Source organism: Poecilia mexicana, unplaced genomic scaffold, assembly GCF_051168715.1.
Source record: "Poecilia mexicana isolate PSO_F unplaced genomic scaffold, ASM5116871v1 scaffold_11, whole genome shotgun sequence".
Classification (NCBI taxonomy): domain Eukaryota; kingdom Metazoa; phylum Chordata; class Actinopteri; order Cyprinodontiformes; family Poeciliidae; genus Poecilia; species Poecilia mexicana.
The window spans coordinates 6,399,898-6,423,835 of NW_028263380.1; the positions used below are offsets into that span (position 1 = coordinate 6,399,898).

At 39.8% G+C, this 23,938-nt stretch overlaps 1 protein-coding gene across 1 annotated transcript; it reads left to right on the plus strand.

Moving 5' to 3' along the window:
- The first annotated feature begins 1,366 nt into the window (after positions 1 to 1,366).
- On the plus strand, positions 1,367 to 20,177 carry tent4a (terminal nucleotidyltransferase 4A). Its single transcript, XM_015011784.2, has 13 exons — positions 1,367 to 3,025; positions 5,060 to 5,183; positions 7,986 to 8,032; positions 8,130 to 8,250; positions 9,852 to 9,959; positions 11,834 to 11,962; positions 12,471 to 12,684; positions 13,556 to 13,682; positions 13,765 to 13,868; positions 13,956 to 14,140; positions 15,306 to 15,464; positions 15,650 to 15,823; positions 17,504 to 20,177. Exons 1-13 carry the CDS (start codon positions 2,202 to 2,204, stop codon positions 17,657 to 17,659), a joined length of 2,472 nt encoding a protein of 823 aa, XP_014867270.2. The 5' UTR covers positions 1,367 to 2,201; the 3' UTR covers positions 17,660 to 20,177.
- Positions 20,178 to 23,938: the final 3,761 nt, after the last annotated feature.

Here is a 23,938-nt window from a genome sequence, read left to right on the forward strand (position 1 = left end):
CTGAGGCTGGAAATTATGCGAGTGGACCCTCTCCTCTCTCTCACTCCTTTTTTGCACGCGTACACAATGTTTTTGCTTCGCCTTACCCAGCAACTCTGTGGCACTTTAGAGCTTTAAAGGTTTGGAGAGAGCAGCACCTAGAATGATCCACACCATCTTTAAAAAAAAATGGATGTAACAATAAACATAGAGGGAGAAATTCCTGTTACACTAACACAGCAAAAACACGCAGTGCCTCACAAAAGAATTCATGGTGAAGCAATTTACTCTCATTAGATTGAAAGATTATGAAACAACAGCAAACCTGCCAAGACATTTAAAGTGCTTAGACTTTTTTTTTTTTGAAGAAGAAGCATTTAGAAATTGAACCACTTGACTTACATGCAAATACTAATAAGTGTGACACACTACTAGCTGGTAAGTTCGAAATGTAGTTGAAACTCAAAAATTGTGGGTACAAATCGTAAGAATTTGTAGCCTCAAACAATGACTCCATATTGGAATCCCAACAACTCAAAGAATGTTAACAATAGCAAGCTGTGGTGGAAACATATTTATTTTATAACACACACTTGTACTGCGTCTATAATCAATGTTACCTGTAGCTCCGGCAACTGTAAAAGAACCAATTAAAACTGGTGTTTGCATGAGGAAGTATGTCTTAAGATGAAGTTTCTAAGATGTTCTACAAACAATGGTGACTTGGGTGTCGCCATATTGGAATATCAACTACTCTCACTCCTCCCAGTATGCTAACAGTGCGTTCTGTTTGTAGTGAGGACTTGGAAATCAGCTGGAATGCTCCCGAAATCGGAATTCCCACTCAAAAAGTCAAAGAAATCTCAATCGACAATTTTGAGATCAAATATGGCCGCTTCCAGGTTCAGCAGTAGTAAGCTGTGCTGGAAACATGTTTATTTTACAAGACTACAAGCATATTTAGAATGAATGTTACCTGTAGCTCCAGCAACAATAAGCTAAACAAATTAAAAGTGTTTGCTAATGGAAAATACAGCTTAAAGCAATCTTTGTAAGAGATGGTACAAACAGTGACTACCTGGGCGTCGCCATATTGGAATCCCGACTTCTCCCTGTATGCTAGCTGGAATGATGGTTAACTCGGGTGTGACGTCATTCCCAGCTACAACTTCCGAGATAAATGGAACCAGTGTCACACTTCTCATGCCTTGATTTAACACACCATTACCATGTTTTACTCCACAATAAAACATGGTAATGGTGGCATTATGCTGTTGTTTTTCAGTGGGAACCATAAAGAAGGTCAAAGTTGATGAACATGGAAGGAGCAAAATGCAAATGTGTATTTATACAGATTTTTAAATGTATATGTAATTTCCTTGTTAAATAAAATAAGAAGGAGATACATAAAGGTTGGAAGTCTGAATATTTTAAAGAGGTCTGAATAATTTTGGAAGGTACGTTCTGGGGAGATTTTCTTCTGTTTTCCTGCAGCAGCCTGGAGGCTTTTTTATCCCACATATCAATTTAGCAGCTGCTAAATAGCAATTTGTATGATCAGAATTCCATCTCTACAACTTAAACGTGTGATTACATGTTCTAGGACAGCAATTTGTGGTTAGGGTGCCAATATTTGTCAGTCCTGATGAAAGATTTAAACCCTGTTATGGCACACAGAGGGGATCCCTGTAGCTTCCCTTCCATGCGCCCCCTACTGGTGATAGCCGGAAAATGTAAATCACGGTTTCATCGAACTCGTTGAACTTCCAGAAAACTGCTAAAAAAAAAAAATCAACTGCTCGCTCGCTGTAAACCCTTCATATATCAAATAAAATGTCGTATGTTTCTGTTGTCATATTCTTCATTCGTTCGACTGTGAGGAGTAAAAAAAAAAAAAAAAAAAGGAGGAAGAGTGGGTGGATGGGGGCACAGTCATTTAAAAAAGGGAAAAAAACTGAGCAGAGCGCATGCGCCTGATTTGAAGAGAATACGCCATATTGAATTCCCGTAGGAATCACGGCATTCTTGCAGCTACGAGGGCCAGTTTATTAATGGTCCGAAATTGATTTCATGTTTTTATTCCGCCTTGTTCTGTGACACCGAATAGATCAGCGAATCTCGTCGGAACCGGTACAGCGGCACAGATTCAAAACGGGCTCGCTAACGACAGGTTACTTGTCGGGGGAGTGGGGGGTGGGGGGTTTACCAGGCAGAGGAGTTGAATGGATCCGAGGGTAGCTTGGATTCAGCCGGAGCAGAAAGGACCTGCGAACGCCTTATGGATGCAAATCTGGGAGACCTCTCAGGGAGTACGGACGCTATCCGCTCACACTCGGAACCACAGCCGGTGTGTGAGTTATGCGGCTTTGATGGCTTTGAATAATGTGGCGGCCGCGGCGGCATCGTGCAAGAGCGCCTGCAGCCCGAGCAACGGGAACGTTACAGGCAGCCTGAGTAACGGCAGCAGCCATCACAGCATCATGAACTGCCCCGCACGCAGCGGCGGCGGCGCGGCCACCTCCGCACAAGGGACACCGGCGACCAACGGGACCGCACAAAGCTCCCTCCCGATGGCGAACGAGCCGAGCGGGGCCAAAATCCCGATCCCGAAGACGGGCTCCGTCTCCTCGTTGTCCTCGCAGGAGTCGGGGACAGAGAGTCCCGTTTCCAGCAGCTCGCTTCCCGAGAGGACTTTGGGTGGAAACGTGGGGGGCGACTTCAACAAGAACGTCGGCGGCGCCGGTCTGCTCCTCGGGTTGAACGACGGCGCGGAAAACAACGCGAACCTGTACCATCAGCAACATCAGCGCAGCCCGGAGGAGCATCCGGCTTTTAATTTGCAGCAGATCTGCGCGAAGCAGCATCAGGTCCACCACTCTGCCGTGCCCGTTAATCACACACACAATCTCCACCCGGGACGGAGGAAAAGTGACAACAAGGCGAGTACCTATGGGATGAATTACCTGCTTTCGAACTGCACTAATGGGAATCATGTGAACAATTGGACGCCGTGGAAGAAGAAGAAATACAGCTCAGGAGTGCTTGGGTGAGTTGCTTTAAGGATTCAAAATAGAGTAACGTCTGTCTTTCTGTCGTTGCTTTCAAGTGTCCGACATTCAGGATTTTTTTTAAACTTAGGTTTTAGTGAATAGTTGTATTCAAAATATGAAAGCTCAAAAAAACTGTGGAGTACTTTTAGGGATGTCCGTTTAATCCTTTCTTTCTTTTATTTATTTATTTATTTTTATGCTTTCTTCCCGTTGGCTGGCTGGCTAGTCTACTGCCGTTGAATTGTCCACTTGGTCCCTACGTAGTGTCCTACGTAGCTCACTTTGTAGTTTTGTTGTTGTTATTTAAGAATTTATTGCTGCTAAAGTTGAGCAGGAAAGTTTGTGATATTATCAGTAAATGTCAATTACAGCATTTTTAAGACTTGTGTTGTCGCATATAAACCGTAGATACCGCCCTAAGTGTGTCCCAAATTTCGAAATGCAGAGCAAGGCGCGATAGAGTGAGTGATCTAGGAAACAATTGGTACGCAGCCATGGACAGGAACCGGAAGTGTCCTGATTTGTTTACTGGGATGTTTGAAAGGATTAAGTGTTGTATTTAAATGTACAATTATGAATATATATTTTTAGATTCTCTATGGATACTTCAGTAAGACATGAAAAAAATTCTCAAACATGCCAGAAGTAATAACTTATATTGGTTGATTTTTAAGTTTCGTGATAAGTTTTAAAGTCTGTGCATAACTATAATTTTATTTTAAGGAATTCAAAAAATAAATGACAAGATAACCATCACTGTAGAGTATTTTTTAATTATTATTTTTTTCCTTCCCATTGACAAGTTAGCTTGCGCTCTGCTGTTGTATAGCTACAATTGTTCTCCTGTGTCCTACCCAGTGGGTTATAGTTTTCACTACAAAATATAACCAGACATTTTTAACTGATACATGCAAGCAGGAATATCTTTTATTAGGGTTGTATAGCAAATAAAATGTATAGCAAGTAAAGGATGCAGTCAAATTATAAGTAATAGTAATATTTTGATATAAAAGGCTTTCAGTCAAAAACTGCAACTGATTAGCTTGATTTCTGCTGTTATATCGCTAAAAGGAAGCAGAAGCAGTGTTCCAATTGTTTGCTGACTTGCTATGCAGTACACTGTATATATAATGTATAACTATTTTTCCTCGTAGGGTTGAAGAAAACTTGTTTAGAAAGATTTAAACCTGTTCTACTGAGGCTAAATGAAAGCAGACTGCATATTATATTTTAGACAGACTGATAGAAACTTTATTCCATTTATTTTGAACACAGTTGTGGAAATGTGCTGTTGCTGCTTATTATTTTTATGACGTTCAAGTGAAAATGAAAAGATAGGCATAATTTAAATGAGGAAAAATTGGCTTTCTGTTTGATGTACATTTATGATTTGGAGACGTATGGTTTGATAGTTGAGGTGCTCCACATCTTGACGCATGAATTTTCCTAAAAAGTTTAAAAGTTGCTAATAAAAATTGCCTTACAAATAACACATTATGTAGGGCTGGGATTAACAAAAACTACTGAAGTCTTTGTTACAGATGAAATTAATTACAGCCTCCGACATAGAGCATCTCTGTTTTTCTTTTTTAATGAGTAGCTGCTCTGAAAAGGGTTTGGTAGCATGAGGAGAGAAAACAAGGTGGAGGTTTTATCCCTGGAAGCTGTCGAGTTCTTTGCTGTCCCTGCTGCCATACCAGCGTGAGAAACCTGCGTGACCAAATGCTGCTCCTTTCTGCAGTCTCATCCTGTATGCTGTGACACGCTCGCCCGGCAGAAAGCTGGATGTCGTTAAAGAGAGCGGTGCTCCCAACTGTAAGCAGCTTGAGCGAGGCGTACAGTAATGCAGCAACATTTGGACCTAAAATATGCAGAGACCTGTTTCACGTACTCCCTTTTAGTTATAGGTATAATCTAACACCGAGTGCTATGACGCTATGACATTATTGTACGAGGGAAAACAATTCCAGCAGCGTATGGTTTCTACGATTTCTGGGCGAATGATGATCCTGGGTTTTGTTCTTCCTCAGACTCCACGAAGAGGTGATGGACTTTTACAACTTCATGTCCCCGCGACCTGAAGAGGCAGCTATGAGGAAGGAGGTGGTGAAGCGAATAGAGATGATCATCAAGGAGCTGTGGCCTACTGCGGATGTAAGATCCATGAGTTCACCAGCACCTCCTCTGAAGCTCGGATTTGTCCGAGTCGGGTCCGTTTTGAAAAGTGTCGTTAACTCTCTCAATTCTTTGTTTTCTGCAACATGGAATTGTAAGGGTGGTGTTTCTATATTTTCCTTCAGCGATTTGGAAAGGGACCAGAGTTTAAAATGGGCTTATAGGGCAGTAGCCCAGGGCCGCAATGTTTAGGGGGTAGCCCATTAATTTTTTTTATAATGATTGCATTATTTGGATTGTTTTTTTTTTTATATAAAACTCATAGGGCGATAACAGATACATTTGATTAATACTTTGAAGTTTCAAATTTAATTTGAATTTTAAAACATCAATAAAAACTCAAAAATAATTATGGATTTTCAATTTTAAACTATTTTTCTGTTCTGTTTTTTTTTTTTTTTTTAAATATATAAACAAAATATTGTTTTGAAATTGTACATTGTGTAAAGAAGCATTTAAATTGAGTTGTGTAAGGAATGCAGGACTGGCACAATTAATCAAATGAATCCTGATTAATCGATTGAAATAATCGTCAACTAACCTTAGAATGATGATGTGTGATCCTTATGGAACATTGACCTTTACCCTTAGCTCTGAAATGTCCTGAAGGCTGCCAATATTTTCTTATCCAGCATGTTCCCCAGCTGGTTGGAAGCTCAGGAAGATCAAACGGAGAAAGTTTGCTCAGTCTTCCTGGTATCTGCTAAAAGTCCTTCTCGCTCACAGACCCGTCTCAACATGTCTAAAAATAATACAGTTTCCTTTGAAATAGCTTTTTACGTCTGTGTGATTCTTCTGACTAGCATGATCTACACCATCTGCGCTGACTTTGACTCTTTTTACTGAGTTAAAATCTTTTCCACTGAAGAGAACCCGTTGATGCTTAGCTTTGCTGCTTTCACTGATCAGAAAAATATCTGATTTTATTTGAGTTTCTAACCAGTCAACGACCTGGACAGGTAACCAGACAGGATCTCGGTACGTCTCTGCTGCATATGCTACCGATCAGATCAAATTATCGACGATATGTCAATAAACAACCACTTTGTCAGCTTTGAATTTACCGACAAAGGGTTTGAATGTAAAGTCCTTTCTGTCTGTTTTTATTAAACCCAAATGACCAGAACTGGACAAGAATCTGGAGCTGAGTAGACCTAAAACTCAATAACCACAGAATTGTCATATGAAGTCAATACATCTAAAAACTTCAACAATTCCTGTTCATAAAGTCATTTTCTGAGAACAGTACTTAATTTAAATATGCAAGAGTCCCTAGTGGTGACTGGTGGTATTACACAACAAATCATGTCTTATCTGCCTCAAATGCAACTAAACAGTGTGGAATCAAATTTGTTTTTGCTCCAGTTGTCAAAAATCTGTTCTTTTACTTCAGATTTAAGTGTTTATATTAATAAATAAATTCTTAAATGGTTTAAGGAAATAACCTAATTTCGTAAAATAATTGTGTAATCACATTACATTTTGATGACCTTCTTCAGAATATGTTCATATGTATCTGAACATTTTATTCAGAATGTCTGCGTATCCTTAACAAAACTCTTAAATTCATGCATTTAAAAAGTTATTTTAAAAAAGTAATGTTTTAAATTCATTAAAATAATGCACGTCAGCCTTAAAATCGTTAATCACAGGTCTTTTGTTTTGACAGGACTTTTTTTAATCCCATATTTACATTTATGTAGTTTTTTTTTGTTTGTTTCTCGTTGGACTTTTCTGTCAGGCAAAAGTTTGAGACTACTCAGACATCTTAATTGCGTCTTGAGGCTTCCGGTAACAAGCAGCTAATATATGCCTGCTAGTTACCGGCAGCTAGCTAGCAACTTGCTCGCTCTTTGCGTCTATCATGGGTAATGACTCGACGAATGACAGCGACGCACAAAAGTCACCACCACTTGTGGTGAAACCCAACACACAGGAGGCGATAACGGCAAAAGTCTTCAACATTTAACATTTTTTTTGTCTCGTCGTAAGCTCACATGCATAGAGGGGAAAATTTCACATGCCTGAATATTATTGGTCGCTTTTCTGGCGAAGGGCAAACGATTTCCTCATCGGTCCATAGGGATTGAATCAGCCATCTCTGATGTTCATTTTTGTTCAGGTTGGCGTTTGAAAACATCTTAAAAAGTCGTATATTTGACTTGCTGAATCCTGCAGGTACCCTGTTATAATACAACCTTATAACATTTCCTCTTTAAAGTGCTAATTACTTATATGTAGAAGCAGAGGGGTCACGCAGTGCAGGAAGACTGATGTCATTTCCCCGCTTGTTACTTAACGGCATAAAGTACGAGCGGCGGTGATTCATTGGCTGCCAGCCTTTCCCACTTCCACTGTGAGCCACATTGTTAGATAAATGGACTCAAGTCCCCGCATTTGTTCCAGCTTCCTTTTTTTTTCTTTTTTTTTTTTTTTACATCCCAGCCTGTTATTTCAGGCCCGTCCCCGTGCCGCTGCCTTGTCGCGTTTAACAGAAGGAAAGGGAAAGAACTTCATTCTGCTTCCTTTCAAGAGCTTTCACTTCAACTCCCCTCCATAAAGCCCCAGCCTTTTGTTTCCAAACCTTTTGTGTGCTTCATTTGGCTGCTGTATACTCACCTTGGCAAGGCTTTACGTCTCCTGAGTGGAACCCAGAAATGCCTTTGTCGATGGCACTTTGCAAACATTCAACTGACATCATGTCTTAAAAATATGTCACCTAAAAAGATGCGGTTATCTTCAGCAGTACTTCAGTAACGTCTCTTGAATCATTTTCACCAGGTTCAAATATTTGGCAGCTTCAGCACGGGGCTCTACCTTCCAACAAGGTAAAGTCCTGCAGAGACAGACTGTCACTTTAAATCCTGCTGTATTGCTTTTTTTTAATGCTTGCCGTTATTTATTTATTTCTCCTTTAACCCACAGCGACATTGACCTGGTGGTGTTGGGGAAGTGGGAGCGCCCTCCGCTTCAAGAGCTAGAGCAAGCTCTACGGAAACACAATGTGGCCGAACCTTTCTCCATTAAAGTGCTGGACAAGGCTACAGTAAGTAAAGTGTGGCTTAGATCTTTTAAGTTTTACTCCAGCTCGTTTACATTATTACATTTCCTTTTAAAGATCTTCATGAACATCTAATTGCTGCTATAGCGATAAAGTATCTCGTTAAACGAAGAAAAATGACTATTGGAGACTAAAGACTCTCCCTGTCTGTGATTGGTCGTCCATTTTTTTCAGTTTAGAAGAACTCGTTCCTATTTTTTCCTGCGTTTCTGATAATGATAGAGCAATAATTGGACTCATTTCCAGGGAATGCTCATAGGGATCAGGACTTCCAGGGGTCAGAACCTGTGAACCTTGTCAAAGACTTTTCACATATTCTCTAACGGCTACGATTTCTGCCTCAGGCTGTTAAATGACTGTTAAATCTGTATTACTGCACATACTTTACCATTCACTCCCTCACAGATTTGTTCTGGGGTACTTTTCTGTCACCCCGATATTTCTAATCAACGAGCAAGTTATAATGTCAAAGACTGAATGAAAATAAAAAGTAATTTTAATTATGGTAACTATTTATTCTTGAGGGGGGGAGGGTTGGAAGCTGTCCTGATTGAATAAATAACCAGTGGTGGGCTCTGCTAGCTAAAAAGTTAGCTGGACTAACCCTAAAGCGCTCTGCTGACATTTTAGTGCTATGCTAAAGCGCTAACTTCAATTCAAATTATTTCTGCGCTTAGGACTACAACCCTTGAGCACAATTTTAATTTTGACATCATTTGCATATTCTAGAATGGTCTTGGATATGGTATTTATGTTTATATTTTGTTCATATTTTATTTGTTTGAAATAAAGTCATTAGTGGGGAGAGAACGTAAGGAGGGGAAGCAGAACTGCTACATAAACATTCTTCACCTGCTTCAAAATAAGACCATGAATATAAAAATCTAATGACTTGAAGATAACTAAAACTTTATTTAACTTTTACTAAACTGTAAGAGTTTAGTAAAATTTGTCCGTAAAAAGTAACTTAAGGGAAGCTAAGTATGCTAAACGTTTTGAAAGCTAGCTAACGCGCTAAATGAAAAATTAACTCGATTAGCACATTAGCAAACTAGCGCAGGTGAGCTGTAACATCCTGCTTTGTCAATTCATGACTGAAATAATAACAAACAACTTTGTCTTATGCTAATTCTACTTGCGGCTACTTATTCTGGCTAAACAAGTTAAGGAAACTCTCGGAACAGTTTAGGAATAAGGCGCTGACCTCTTTCGGTCTTCAGTTACAATGTTTTGACTCGGCCAACATGTAGGAACCCTGAGGTCAGAGACTGTTCCCCTCTGCCATTATTTCCCTCCATTGTGTTAAAGCCAGAGCCATCTTTCCACGGCTAATCGTAATTTGTTCAACAGCTTGGGTGGGAGGGCTCACACTAACAATATAGCAGCATTTCTGCAAGCGGGCACATATTAATATCCTGTGGTATTTGCACAGAACCCCGGCAAACTGCCAGAATGCTGCATTTCCCTCTTAATTGCCACAGTAAAACAGTTCATGGTTTAGTTTTTCTCCGCTCTGAAGCGCCTCGGTGTGGGACACAAAATGTCGTTTAACACCTTCTGGTTTTTTTCTTAAATCTCTCTTGCAGGTGCCGATCATCAAGCTGACTGACCAAGAGACCGAGGTCAAGGTGGACATCAGTTTTAACATGAAAAGTGGGGTGAAGGCGGCAAGCTTCATTAAAGACTACTTAAAGGTTGTCGACGACTCAGATTCGCACATAAATGCGAGACGCAAGTTCACTGCGAGTGTCTCCGGCTAAATCAGATCAATGGCCAACCCAGAATACACACAGCTGGAGGGATAGAGCTGGAAAAGGTCATGTAGATGTATTAAAATAGACACAAAAAGCCATTCGAGTCACATAATTATAGTTCTTGTTTCAGCGTTTAAGTAGAACTTTGGAAATTCCCTCTTTGACTCACTGAGCAGTCCGAGTCGTTCACTCCAGTCGAGCTGGCTCATCTCTGTTTAAACATAAGAAGATAAAAAAAAAAACAACAACAAAAAACGCTAATTAGGATTGTGTTGTCGAAATCTCTTCATCTGCCTGGAGTTTTCTTACCTCTTGGCTCTGAAGGAATTCCTGCTGAAGGTGGATCTGTAGCCGTGTCAGTCACGGCTATTGGCTAATGAGGGGAAAGGAATGTCTGCAGCTTATGTTCCAGCAAGCTGTCAGATCCGTTCTTTCGCCCGACGCTGGTTCGCACCTTGTTTACTCTCTCGTCGTGCGGGAATGCGTGTCGCAGCCTGAGAGGCCTGGGCCTTCAGCATCACTCAGCGTCAAGCTCGGCGAGCGCCGAGTGACGCTGATGACTCATCTTCTCATGCGAGGTGTTCAGGGAAGGAGGTGCAGCACCAGGTGTCTCCGCATGCTAACAAAGCAAAGCGAGCTCTTGTCCCATCATGGGGTCATACTTGTGATTCCCCTTCCTCAGCCTATCTGTTTCAGAGGCATCTTTTTTTTTTTTTTTTTTTTTTTTTTTTTTTTGTGGATAACCGTTATTAAATGTCTAGTATTTGTGTAATAGAAGCTGGAGCAAAGGGTTCTTGTTAGCTTCAGTACCTTAGAGAAAGCTTTAATTATATCTTTCATATGAGTCGTTTAGCTTCCAAAGGAAAATAGGAAAAGTTGCTTTTCTGATTAACATGAAACTGATGCTACACAAATCCTCTGTCTGCATTGGGCTACATTTATGCATATTATTAGTCAACAATGTTTACTGTTGTCACCTTCCTAAAATTAGTCCAAGTAAGATTAAGTTATTTCTTGCCAAAAAAAAAGGTCACTTTTGGATCAACTCTGGTCTCTCCAGCTTTTTGTCTCGTTGAAAGTATTGAAAAGACATAAACTTCTTTTTAAAACCTTTGCTACCGCTTTGCTATCTGTGCCTAATCTTAGGGGAAAAATCAAGTGTGATCTTTTAGCTTGTTGAATTTTAAAATGGATCTCAAATTTGTAGGCACAACCTGAGAAGTTGGGACTTGAAAAGTCCTATTGATGCAGTTGTAGAGATATTTAATTTTCAAATTATTCTAGCTATGTGAAGCTTTTCTAACTGGAGTAGATGTGAAGATTTCACCTTTCATCGATATCTTTATTTTATGCTGCTAAAATAGGAAAAACCTAAATTCTTGGTTCAAATTAGGGTGCACCGATCGCAGTTTTTTGGCTGAGTACCGATCTTTAAAAAGCCTGACCTGCTGATTCTGATATTGACTGATGCTGATTGTTTCTTTTATCTCAAAACCTGCTACATATATCAACAAAGTTGATTGCAGAACTTCCAAAGTTAAAAAAATTGGGGCCAATTTATCAGTGCACTACTAGTTTGAATCTGTCGGGTAGAAATGAACTGCATAATATTTTATCCTCTCACTTAAAACACAACGGCAACATTTCCTACTTCTGTAATAAAATAACAATTTAATTATTTCTGTTCCAATAGTATGTGATTTTAGCCTGTACAAGCAGAGTGTGACTCTGTGCTTTTAATTCCCGACTTGTTCTTCCTTCCTCTCAGTTAACCGACAGGTTTCTCATTGTTTGTGTTTTGTCGTCTCTTACAGAAGTATCCTGTGCTGCCTTACTTGATCTTTGTGCTGAAGCAGTTTCTGCTGCAGAGGGATCTGAACGAAGTCTTCACTGGGGGCATTAGCTCTTACAGCCTCATCCTTATGGTCATCAGTTTCCTACAGGTACTGTTGTATAAGCTTTCAGGGCAGCCCCTGTTAGTGGTGCCCCTATGTTAAAAGCCTTTAAATAAATTCCTATTTTATAAAGTATCATATGTTGAAAAATGTAGGGGGAAAAATAGTTTCTTTCCATCATAGTGTAGTATTTCAGAGACCGAAATAATGTCTGTGAAATCCAGTGTTTGTCATTATGTCCATGTGGTCAGTCTGTGTTGCTCTGTGTCTTCCTCCTCTCCAAAGGAAACCTTATTAGAAATTAGGCACTCATGATATATTGAGATCACCATAGTGAGTCTTTTTTTTTTTACCATATCAGTTTCAGTCCAACATGTAAAACTGGACTGGTATTAACAACTGAAGTTCAAAATTATTTTCCCTCTGAACAAATCTTAAATTTATGGTTATGTAAAGGCTTTTTACCCTTCTTCTTTTGGAGTTTCTACTCTCTATGATTAGTAGAAGTTATGTAGAAATGTTAAGACGTGACTTATAAAAATATTTTCTGCCTCAGCTCCATCCACGTATCGACGCCAGAGACCCCAACCAGAACCTGGGCGTGTTGCTGATCGAGTTCTTCGAGTTGTACGGCCGCCATTTCAACTACTTGAAAACGGGGATCCGCATCTCAAACGGAGGTGCGTACGTCACCAAAGAGGAAGTGATGAAGACCATGACGAACGGATACACCCCATCCATGCTCTGCATAGAGGACCCACTGCTTCCAGGTGAGCAACTCGATCCAACTCAAACTCTTTATGCCACACGTTGCTGTTTTCTGATACTTAGTTTAAAAAAAAAGAGTTTTATTCTTTCTGTAGCCTGGTTTTGATGGAAACGCATATGATTTATTGATATTTCTGGGTTCTGGGTTGTCACCGTGCCAAACTACTTTGTTTTTTTTTTTTTTTTTTTTTTTATTTTCATTGCTCTGGTTTTAAATTTTCTTTTTACTGCAAAAGCAAATAAGCTGAAGAAATGTCTGAAGTGTTGCTTTCTCTAATCATAGGTTTGCAGAGCCGAATTCTTAATCACGGATCTTAAATTTTATCTTGGTTGGACTTTTCTGTCAGACTAAAGCTTGTCACATGCAGACAGGCTAATTGCGTTCTGCCAACATACCCTTGCTAGCTAGCCAGCTTTTTTTTTGTCAATAAGTGCAAATTTATCGCAAGTTGGCTGGACGAAGCTTGTGCATTTCTTTTGCAGTGTAGGTCTTAAATTCCATTCATAATGGTGTTAAAGTCTTAAATTGGAGTTGGTGAAACCTGCAGAAACTCAGTCTCTCAGCTGCTAATTTTCAGACCTTTGCGGAAGTGGATGAGATGAGAATGAAGAAAATCTGAGCGTTTTATCAGTCGTAGTGCTGCGATTGATTTTATAATTATGTTGTGCACTGCAACCCTATTTGAGAGGTCCAATTCATAGTAACACCGAATCCTTGGACAGTAAAATTCGGATAACAAAATCAGAGGGGAAAATGTATCTTGCCCAAATGTTTTCTTTACTCTAACTGCACATCAATAAATAATATCCCAATTTCTCTCAAGCAAAACTATGAAACGATGTAACATTCAGTTTTGTTTTCTTCCCACGTAGGTAACGATGTGGGGAGGGGTTCTTATGGCGCCATGCACGTCAAGCAGGTGTTTGACTACGCCTACACGGTCCTCAGTCACGCCGTGACGCCGCTCGCCAAGTCCTACCCCAACAAAGACTGCGAGAGGTGAGGATTCAGCCGAGAAGTGTTTGTTATTCCACGGATCAGAGCGAGACGCTCATTTCAAATTGTCCGTCTTACTCCACAGCACACTGGGGAGGATAATAAGATTAACCCAAGAAGTCATTGAATACAGGGAGTGGATTATTAAGAAGTGGGGAGGCAAGGACTCACCACAGACGGACAACCGAGGTAGCATCAGGCTTCCGGAGAGCATCTTGAAGATGACGTCACAGACTTCTTCTGTTTGTGCGAATCATCGCTTATGTTTTCTTGTAGCGTCTTCTCCCAAGGAGCCCGTTTCGGAGCAGGAGTCCTGTGTGCTGGGTGGTGGTGTTGTAGGTCCTGAGGATCAGCAGAGGGACTCTGCTTCACCTCACAGCGCAGACTCTCCCATGTCCATCTCCAGCCCCAAGCAGCACTCATCGGCCTCATCCGTCTCCTCGCTGTCTGGCTCCGACAACGTAAGACACACCTTTCATGATGCTGCTTTTTTTTTTTTCTTTTTTTTTTTTAAATGAATGCTGCAAAGCCTCATTCAGTTCAGTGTTGATTATTTGATTAAAGTTGGTTCCAGTCGATTAGCTTGTAACGTCCTCTGAGACCGTCTGCCAGTGTTGTTGTTTGGCCTCCATCCAGAAGAGGGCACCGCTGTTCGTCCTTAAGCAAATAAAGCAACATAGAAATCAAAATGGCAGAGGAATTAAGACCGGATTAAAGAAACTGTCTGAACAGAGTTCGGTGTGGGAGGCAAAATGAACTTTATGCGGTTCTGTTTGGAAATATAAACACTCGAACAAGTTCCTCAAGTTTCACCTTAATGGTGCTTCATACAGCTGAGCGCCGACCTCTCATTTAGGAATTAATGTTGTGCTTTGAAGGTGAGGACAAGATGTCAGAAAAGCAGAGAGCGTAACGGAGAAAAAAATGTAACAAGATTCATGAAATAAACATGAAGCCAATAAGCAAGGTTGATTTTTGAGGGCCGACGTTGGTTAATGCTCTACATGGAGTGAAGTTTTACCGTTCCTTCAAGAGCAACGACTGTAAACTGGTTCATTACCAAACAAGCTCCTTCCAGAAAAACATTCAAGAAATATTTTTCAGCACAGATGGGAGAAGATAATTTAAAACAAATCTGTGTGCGTACAACTTTTATACAGTTTTCAGTTTCTAAATGTGGAGTGAATTCTTTCTGTTCATGGATATTAAGTGGGTCAAATATTTTATTTTTTTCATCTTTTATTTTTCTATTCTGCAACTTTTCTTATGTTTTATAAATATGTTTAAGTTTAATAGTGTGAGAAAACCACATTTTTCTGTTTATTCAGTTGGTATTTAATACAACAGAAACAAAATGATGTAAGAAAATTCTAATTTAAAAAAATAATTTAGCATAATATGAAAAATTTTGCCCTTTATGGAAAGATGGTTGGTTGTCTTGATAGGAGAGAAAACTCAGGTTTTTGGGAAAATGGCCTCTTATCTTTCAATTGATAACAATCAATCAACTTTAGACGAACTCGATAATAGAAAATTTACATTCCGAAAAAGATTTATTCTCCCTGACAGCATTTTTTTTATTTATTTTTTTTTATGTTTGTTTGTTTTTTTTGTTTTTTTTGCCAGGACTCTGACTCAGCGTTGCCATACACCCTCCCTCCTCCGACCCTGTCGGCGTACGCGTCGTTCCCGGCGCTTGGCCTCGCCCTGCAGCCAAGCATCCACCTGGGCACCGGAAAGCACGGCATGGGAGGACGCCATCTGCTGCTTCCTCCGGGTTCACAGGTAGGCCGCAAGCCTTCTTTCCTTCAGCTAAATATGGCACACTTGAATCTCAAAAACACCATCACTACTGGTTGGAAAAAATCAAGACGAAAAATCTTTCAAATTATAAACATATATATATTTTTAAATAGCTTATTTAAATATATTTTCTATAGAAACCCAGTGTCGTCCTGTTTGCTCTCCAGGCTCACGTCTCGCTGCCCAGCGGTCTAGCAATGCACTCCATGCCTGGCAGACAGGTGTGTATGGACACCGGGCTCCCCTCCTTCTACCACATGCCCCCCCCAGCCCATGCTCATACCCCCGCCCCCTCCAGCCCCCAGCCTCCGCTCAGCCCCCACTCCAGCCACACACACAAGGTAGGCGCCGGATGCTGCAAACGCTCTCATGCACCACATCAAGGGAAACCTTGTCTCTCACTCATCCTTACGCTTTACTCATCCTTTATTTGTCCGTCTTTTAGAAGTTCCAGCCATTTTTGCTTTTTATTTCGTTTCTTTTTCTCGCATTCGGTTCACACAAACCTGTTTCTTTTCAGCAGCAAGTAACGCTGGCACTGGAGGTGAGATATTCAGCTGTTTGAGTCTTATGATTTTCCCCATAAAATATCCAGACTTGTGCTTCTTAAGAAGACCGCAGAGCAATTCTGCAAATTCATGCACCCATCTTTGCAACAGATGCTGAGCTTTACTTGGCAGGTCTGCTTGCACATTTTCCCCATTGGCTGTCGCGTTCAAGGTTAGCACAGAGTCAATATGAGCTGATACATTCCTGCTACGCCCTGCTCAGACAATTCTGACCAGAATTAAAGTTTTGCTCTCTCTTTTTTTCTGGATGCTACTTGTTTGCTCTAGACACCAGCGGTGTCCAAACGTTTTGCCCCATAGGGCAAAATCATATGGTTAACTTTTTTTTTTAACACCAAATTTTATTTTTCTCTGTTTCATTGAAATATTGCATGTTTAATTTGTTGAGCAAGTAAAGAGAAAATAACTAATTATGATAAGTGTAAAAAAGGATTTGACAAGTTTGCCTTAATTTGAAGAAAAGGTGTATATTTTAATTTTTTGGGTGCGATGTTTCACATTTCTTTCGGTTGTACATGTTTTTAGTATGTTCTGTGCAACATGAGTTTGCTTGTGTAATAGGTAGTTGCGTTTCCATTACAAATGTGCACATTTATATCAATAGTCTGCTAATTTTGAAAAACAATCTGCAGTGTTTGTATTGGATAAGAAAATAGATTAAAGTGACAGGATAAGTTATTAAAAATCTTAGCGGTGACAAATCTAAACACAACCTGAGCTATGTTCTTATTTTGCTGCATACAAACTGATATGAGGCAAAAAAAAAGAAAAGTGTTTGTTACCGTTTTGCAAAAAAACCTCCACCAATTTCGATCTAGCAGGTGCAAAAAACTTATCAAAACTTTTAAAAAAAATTGTGTTATGTTTCTAATTTAAATGTAGAAATTGGAATTACAGAAATAAATTTGCTTAATAGAAACATGCCAATTTTAGGGGGGAAAAAAACTCACATTATAATGGAAAACACTGCAACATCATTATTATTATTTTTTTTTTACTTTAGCGGAACACCGCCAAAGTTTTTTTTGCACATTTGTATTGTAAACGTAGCTAATAATGTATTTAAAGTGTTTATTTTTTGTTCATTTTGATGATTGCTTCCTTAGTTAATGAAATTCAAAATCCAAAAAAAGATTACATCTCTGCAGAACCCACACATGCTGGACACAAACTTGGGTTCCTGCTACAGAAACATGGCTGTCTGTCGTACAGTTTTAGTCAGCTACTCTCCTAAGCAAAATAATCGTATTTGCACAACCTGCCTTTCTTTTTCTTCCTTTTTTGTCTCTTCTTCATGTATTTAAAAAACAGCTGCACATGCAATGCTCTTGATAAGAAAGACAAATTCCTTGTTTGTGAATACAAACACAAGCTGAATCTGATTATCAGCTTTGTGATTTTAAGGTAACTCCTTGTGTCCCCCTCTGTGTTTTTCCTTTAATTCGTCCCCAGAGTGGAACGAAGTTCAACGTGAAGGGCTTCCACAACCCGCCGCCGGTGAACGGAGCCGCCCTGGCTAACCGCGGACACACACATGCGCAGTACCACCGCAACTCATGGACGCGGCGCAGGAAGAGGGACAGCCTGCCCGTCAGCCTCAGCAGATAGAAACCACTGCTTCTTCCCCTCTAACCTTTTCTCCCTCTTTTTTTTTTTTTTTTTTCTTTCTTTCTTTTTTTTTGGTCTCCCCAACTTGACACCCCTAAACGGGACGGACGGACAGAAAGAGGGATCAGAGACCAGCTGTTTTCACTTTCTTTTCCCGCGGAGCAGCAGCCCTTTAGATCCGTATCCTCCTCCGCTCTTCCTCTTCTTTTTCGTTTCAGTATTATGTTTCTGTCAGTGTTGTCACTTTTTATTTTTATTTTTTGTCGTTTCCGGCGGTGACGGCACTACCAGCTTCACTTGACCTCGCTCTCCAACCCTTTCGGCAAAGCCGCTTGTGGTTTGGTGTTACACTTTTTTCTTTTTTCTTATGTTTTTTTTCCAGCACACTTAAGCCGTTTTTTTTTTTTTTTTTGTTTGTTTGGTGCAATAATGTTTTTTTCTTTTCAAAATTAAAGCTGTTATTTAATTGTGTGTGTGTATATGTAAAGGCATTTTTATATTTTTATTTTTGTAGTTGTAAAATTTTGTTTACAAAGCGTCTCCCCGGGCAACATCTGTGGAGGCTTAGAGCGTGCATCTCTGTAGGTGACAAAGTTGGGATGGACCTGACTTTAAACTTTAAACCCCGACCCCTCCTCCTTTTTCTTTTTCTTTTTTCTTCAAGTGTGTTAATCTTTATTTGGCATCAATGTGGAGGTCAAAGAACGCTTTGATTGCAATATTGGCCGTTTTTCATCCTACTTCCCATTGAGTTTCAACCTCAAAGTTTTGTCGATGTGATAAGATTGTGCATATCCTCCTTCCACTAAATCTTTTACACCGGGGAAAGAGGGAGGGCAGGCGGGATAAGGAAATGCTTCAGCTCAGCTTACTTGAATTTAAAGATCAAGAGTCTCAGTAATAGATATAAATCAGTGCAGACCGACAATATTAAGACGCTCAGCAATGAGGTTTTCTCCTTTTTGGAACAAATGGGGGGAGAAAACAAAAAGAAAGAGGAGATGGGAGGGTGAGACCTGATGGGAGTTAGTTCTTCCTGAACCAAGAACTCTTAAGAAAGGGAATTATATTTTGATTCCATTCAGGAATCTGGTGTATATTTAATTGCCAGGTACTTCCGCTAATTGTTTGCAATGCCTTTCTTTGTGTTTACTCGGAGTGTGTGTCCGTTTTCTGCGAACACACAACACACACACACACACTTATACGCTCAAACAGGCCTGTGGAAGACTGAGCAGAACTGGTGTTATTACTATGCAAAAGGATTCCTCTTGATTATCGTGTCAACCGTTGTACGTTCCCATGACTACACCGCTTTGGACTGACTCTCAGGCTCGAGCCAACTCATGTGAACTCCGCCCCACCCCCACCTATTTTTTCTTTTTTTTTTTTTTTAAATGAAGGCCCTTACGTGTTCTGAAGTCTATAGTTTTCTATATATGTCATAAATACGGACTGGGGAGAGTGGTGTTTATGCCAGCGACTAAGTCTTGGGTTGGTGTAGTGTGTGACGTAGTTTAAAAAAAAATGTGTGTGAGAAATTGAGAATTTTTGACTTGCCAATGCAGGTTTTTAATCAGAAAAAAAAAAAAAAAAAATTACAAAAAAAAAAAAAGCCTCCGGTAGTGCGCCCGGAGAGCGGCTTGCTCTCTGGCGGCGGCACTTTCAACAAAAGGGGTCGCCAAAGTGGTCCGAAAAACAATCTTGAGTTTTTACTGAGATTTTTTCCTTCAGCACTGTTGAAACTATTTATTTATATGTTCTTGTTTCAAAGAAAGCTCAGCAACTCTAATCTGTCGGTCAAAACTGCATCTGGCGTCCTGTTTTTGTTACATTTAACCAAAAATTTAAAGGAAAAAAAAAAAAAATCACAATAATGCGTCTTTTGTCATGCATTCAGGGTGGAAATCGAAGGTGGTTCAGATGTTTTTGGCTACAGATAAAATAGCTAGAGATGAAGTGGATGTGATTGACTAGTCGTCCACTCTGAACCTGGAATGAAATCGGTGAAGGAAGGCGCCTTCGCTGGGTTAGAGTTGTGAGTTATCTCTGGAAGTCTGTATGGATTCAGATTCTGTGCATCTCAGCGGTCCGAGGAGACTTGCTCTTCTGCGCTTCCCTCCTCCTCACGCCCCCCGGTGGTCTGTAGGACGTTTAACGAGTCTTATTCAGATTTTTCCTCATCGTCCTCACTTGTTCAGATTGGAGTTTTAAGGAAAAAGGCGAGCAGGAATGAAGAGGCACAGAGCGTCGCCTGGGTCGCTGAGATTTACATGTTGATGCAATGTAATATTCCCCGTCCCTCCATTGTGACACAATGAGGGATTTTAAACTGGTGACCTGCAGCCCATCACTAGCCTTGTCAGTTCATGTCACCCTCCGATTGGACACTCTTCTATCAGTGACCAGAGGGAACCATTGCCAAGCTTTTCTCTTTTTTTTTTTTTTTTTTTTGACATTTTTATGTAAATATATTTTTTTCTATTTTATTTTTTAAATAAACATTTTAAAACTGCCAGTTTCTTGTTTGTGTTTTGTATGTAAAGGGTTTACAATACTACTGTCTTGATGTAAGTACTTTATTAAAAACCTTTCTACTGTTTTGACATTAGATCCAGCTAAACTTTTTCCTGTTTGAGGTCATTTATGTTTACTGAAGCTACTTTATTTTGTACCACAGTACTTAGGTCAAATGTTTAGGGTAACCATAACAACTTCCTGGGATCAGGGGCGCAACTACATATTATTCAGGTGGATGCGAAAACATAAATCGCCCCCCCCCCCAACCCCCCCAAAGGAAGGTACATAAGGGTGAAGGAGCGTAGAAAACAAGGTCGCTCTATCCATATGAGCGACCATATGTTTACCCCCCCCCCTCCACCCCAGACGAAGACACGTGAAAGGTAAAACTCGCTACATTCACATGTGCCCGAGGTGAAGTAGCGTAAGGGCGCGGTGAAGTATATGCGAAGGCATCATCGGCTAGATGTTAACGTGTGTGAATGATAAATCAAAATCGTGTTGTGTTAAATTTCTTATCACGATAAATGACAAATGCCCGCCCTACTTCGGACAGTCGGGGAGTTTATTTTTCATAACTTCAATTTGCGCTATTTTATAAGTCTTCGGTAGAATTTCAACCAGGCAAATCAAAGAACGGAAGAAGTCGTGAAATGATGACGTCGATTTTCTGCGCTGTTTCATCGGCTCAGTACTTCTCTGTTCGTAATGGAGGATGGTTGTTACAGCGCAGGCGGTTTCCGGTAAGCTTCATAGCGTTGAATTTTCGCATTACACGTCAAATGGGACGTGTGATGCGAAAATGTTAGCGATGAAATTTAATACTTAATACACAACAGTCGAGTCCAGCACCTCTGTAAGAAGCTAAGCGTAGAACAAGGGCTGGTTTTTACCAGGCGAAGAAAATGTAAAGCTGTCCAACATATCTCTGCCCTAATAAAAAAAAAGAAAATTAAGTTATTAAACAGCAATAATACCACAAATCAAGATAGAGAGCCTGTTAATTGCAGTATGTTACAGAAATTAAGTCTTTCTAAAAGTCCAGTGGTTTTTATTCGTTATCACTGTGACTATGAAGATAAGGCTCCACCAGGTAACTTGTGTTTCTTCTACCGTCCACTAGGTGGTGTACATGCACTGCTGAGAACCTTTGGAATTGGAGGCTGCTCCACTCTCTGCTGCTTTCAGCAGGGCTTAAACCCAGAAACCAAATACAGAGGCGTCAATCCCACTGTGCCAGACTTTGTCCACGAGCTTCACATTCAGTCACACCGAGCTCTTCACAGGACGTCAGCTGTCTGTAAGTGGATGGATTTGTTCCGGATTAGCTGTTCTGTCTTTGCCTGAGGTGGCGAATCAGAAACATGTACCCAGGACTCTTCATGCAGATTTTTTTTCTCTCCCTTCAATTTTCATTGTGATAGAAAGAAGGGAGAAATCAGGAGAAAGCCTCACAATATTTCCTTGGGAGCGCTAATGGCTGAGGGAGGTCGAAAGGGTCAAAACAGAAAGAAGAATCAGAATAGTTAAGCAGCTGCCTGACGGAGCTGCTGAGATGCATGGATTAGTGTTCAAAGCCAAACTGTAGCTGAATGACGGAGAGAAGGTTAAGAGGGGAAAAGAGCGGGAGGTGGGAATCAAAATTTGCTCAGAGTGAACTTGACTCCAATAAGAAAGAAGCTCATCTTTTTTGAATTTATCAATATGTCAACTTTTCCATCTGGAACAATGTCCTCTCAATGGCAAACATAATTTAAAATTGGTAAGAATGGATATTATGCAAAATTGACCCTTTATTTTTTTAGCTTTATGTCATGTTAAAATGTTATTTTGTCGTCAGAAACATCTGGAGTGTGACGTTTTTAATTATATTTAATATAAGCAGCATTTTTATAACAACTGAATGTAACATTGTAACATTGTGCTATAAAATGATACTATGTGCCTGGAAAATACATATTACTGCCCCTTTAGAAGTATGACAAATACTGCAGTGGAAAATTTTCACAATCCTCAGTAAAGAAAAAAAAAGTTATGTAATCAATCAATGGCTGAAACTTAATAGAGAACTTTTTATACTGACATGTGCATATGTATTACAGAAACTAAAAAAGGACAGAAATGTACATAGATAAAACTATTATCTTTATTGATAGTAAAAGCGATGTTAAACTGAGGGCAAATCAATTAAATACTGAGGATGAGGAACTTTGGAAATGCAAATGGGTTTGATTTGCAGAGAAACAGTGGAGATGTGTGGAGGCCGAGAAAATTACGCTCAGCTCATACTGTCATCTTTTTCAATCGAGACTTAAAAGTAAAACCCAATAAAATATTTTTTAATATAAATATATAAATTACTTACATTTTTAATTTTTTTTTTAGCTCTGCCCCCCTAAACGTTTTTACTGGCATGGTCTGGCCACCCGTATAAAAATCTTCTGGAGCCCATCCAGGTATATTATTTGGATTTAATGTTACCAACACAGAATAGTACATAATTTAGAAGTGGAAGGAAATGATGTTTTTTCACCAGAAATAAATTTTAAAAAATCTGAAACGTGTGGCAGAGATGTGTATGAATCCCCCCTTTATACAAACAGCTAAATGATCAACAGGGAGCAGATCGTTCTGGTCATGGCTGTAATGTGATGAAAATGCAGAAAAGTTCAAATATCTTTAGCAACACTGACTGACTTTTAGCCCACCAGACATTTTGTGCTGCTCCGGTGAGGTTATGCTCCTACCAGCGGTTCATCACAACGACTGAGGCTTCACACCAGCTCTGAATGAAACCTTTCTTCGGTCAATCATCAGCTGCCTCCACACTTGATTCGATTCTAAGGCAGGAGAGATTTTCAGCGGCGATGCCGATGAGTTTCTAACAATTTTGGATTTGATCCCGGCAGCCAGCGGGAACCACCAGTCGGACAGAAAAACAAACTAACCGTGCAAGTAGACACACACATAAACAGCAGCTTAGTCGGTAGTTAATATCACATGCGTGGGGTTAGGTAATGTGAGAAAGCTACCAGGGTGGGGAAGTGAGGGGCGGAGGCCATTCCTGGGCAGAGCATCAAGATCCTGAACACCAGTAGCAAACCAGTATGGAGTAAGTCTCACTTCCTAAACTTAAAGCTGTCATTTATAATGTTTTACTGAAAAATAAACACATGGGTTTACAGATTTTTGCCCTCACTGACTTTTAAATACTTCAATTCCAATTATATTTTATTGGGGTTTAAAAAATAAATTCTCGGTTTCAAATTCTGCTAGATTCAAGCTAATTGAAAAAACTGATGACCTTCAATCTGACTGATCAGAGCTAGCGTCGTTATCTTCTGCAAAACAAGTTGTTCTGGAAGGAAAGTTGTCTAAAACTGATTATTTTTCATAAAAAGTCAAATTCGTAATCTAGCATTGTGTCTTAAGTACAGTTGTGCGATACCACATATTTTTTTGAATCGATTCAATAAATACAAGACCAGTAGCGCCAATATAATACTGACACCTATACTTTTTGTTTAATTTCATCAAACCTTTAGGTGTTTTTGTGGTTTTAGCCATTGAATTATTTTGTTCCAAACTTGGACAAAGTTTCTTGGCATCTTCAAATACTTTTATAACATATTAACGTGACCAACGGTATCAACAGAAAAGCAAAAATGAATTTGTGCCATTTATTTATTTACAAAATAAACAAAATGCAAAAAATATCATATGAGAGCAAACCAAAATATGATCAATGCAGCATGTGTG

Coding starts and splice junctions, on each gene's coding strand:
- tent4a (XM_015011784.2), top strand. CDS start 2,202: ATGGATCCGAGGGTAGCTTGGATTCAGCCGGAGCAGAAAGGACCTGCG. Junction 11,963..12,470: donor TGGTCATCAGTTTCCTACAG/GTACTGTTGTAT, acceptor TTTCTGCCTCAG/CTCCATCCACGTATCGACGC. Junction 13,869..13,955: donor ACCACAGACGGACAACCGAG/GTAGCATCAGGC, acceptor GTTTTCTTGTAG/CGTCTTCTCCCAAGGAGCCC.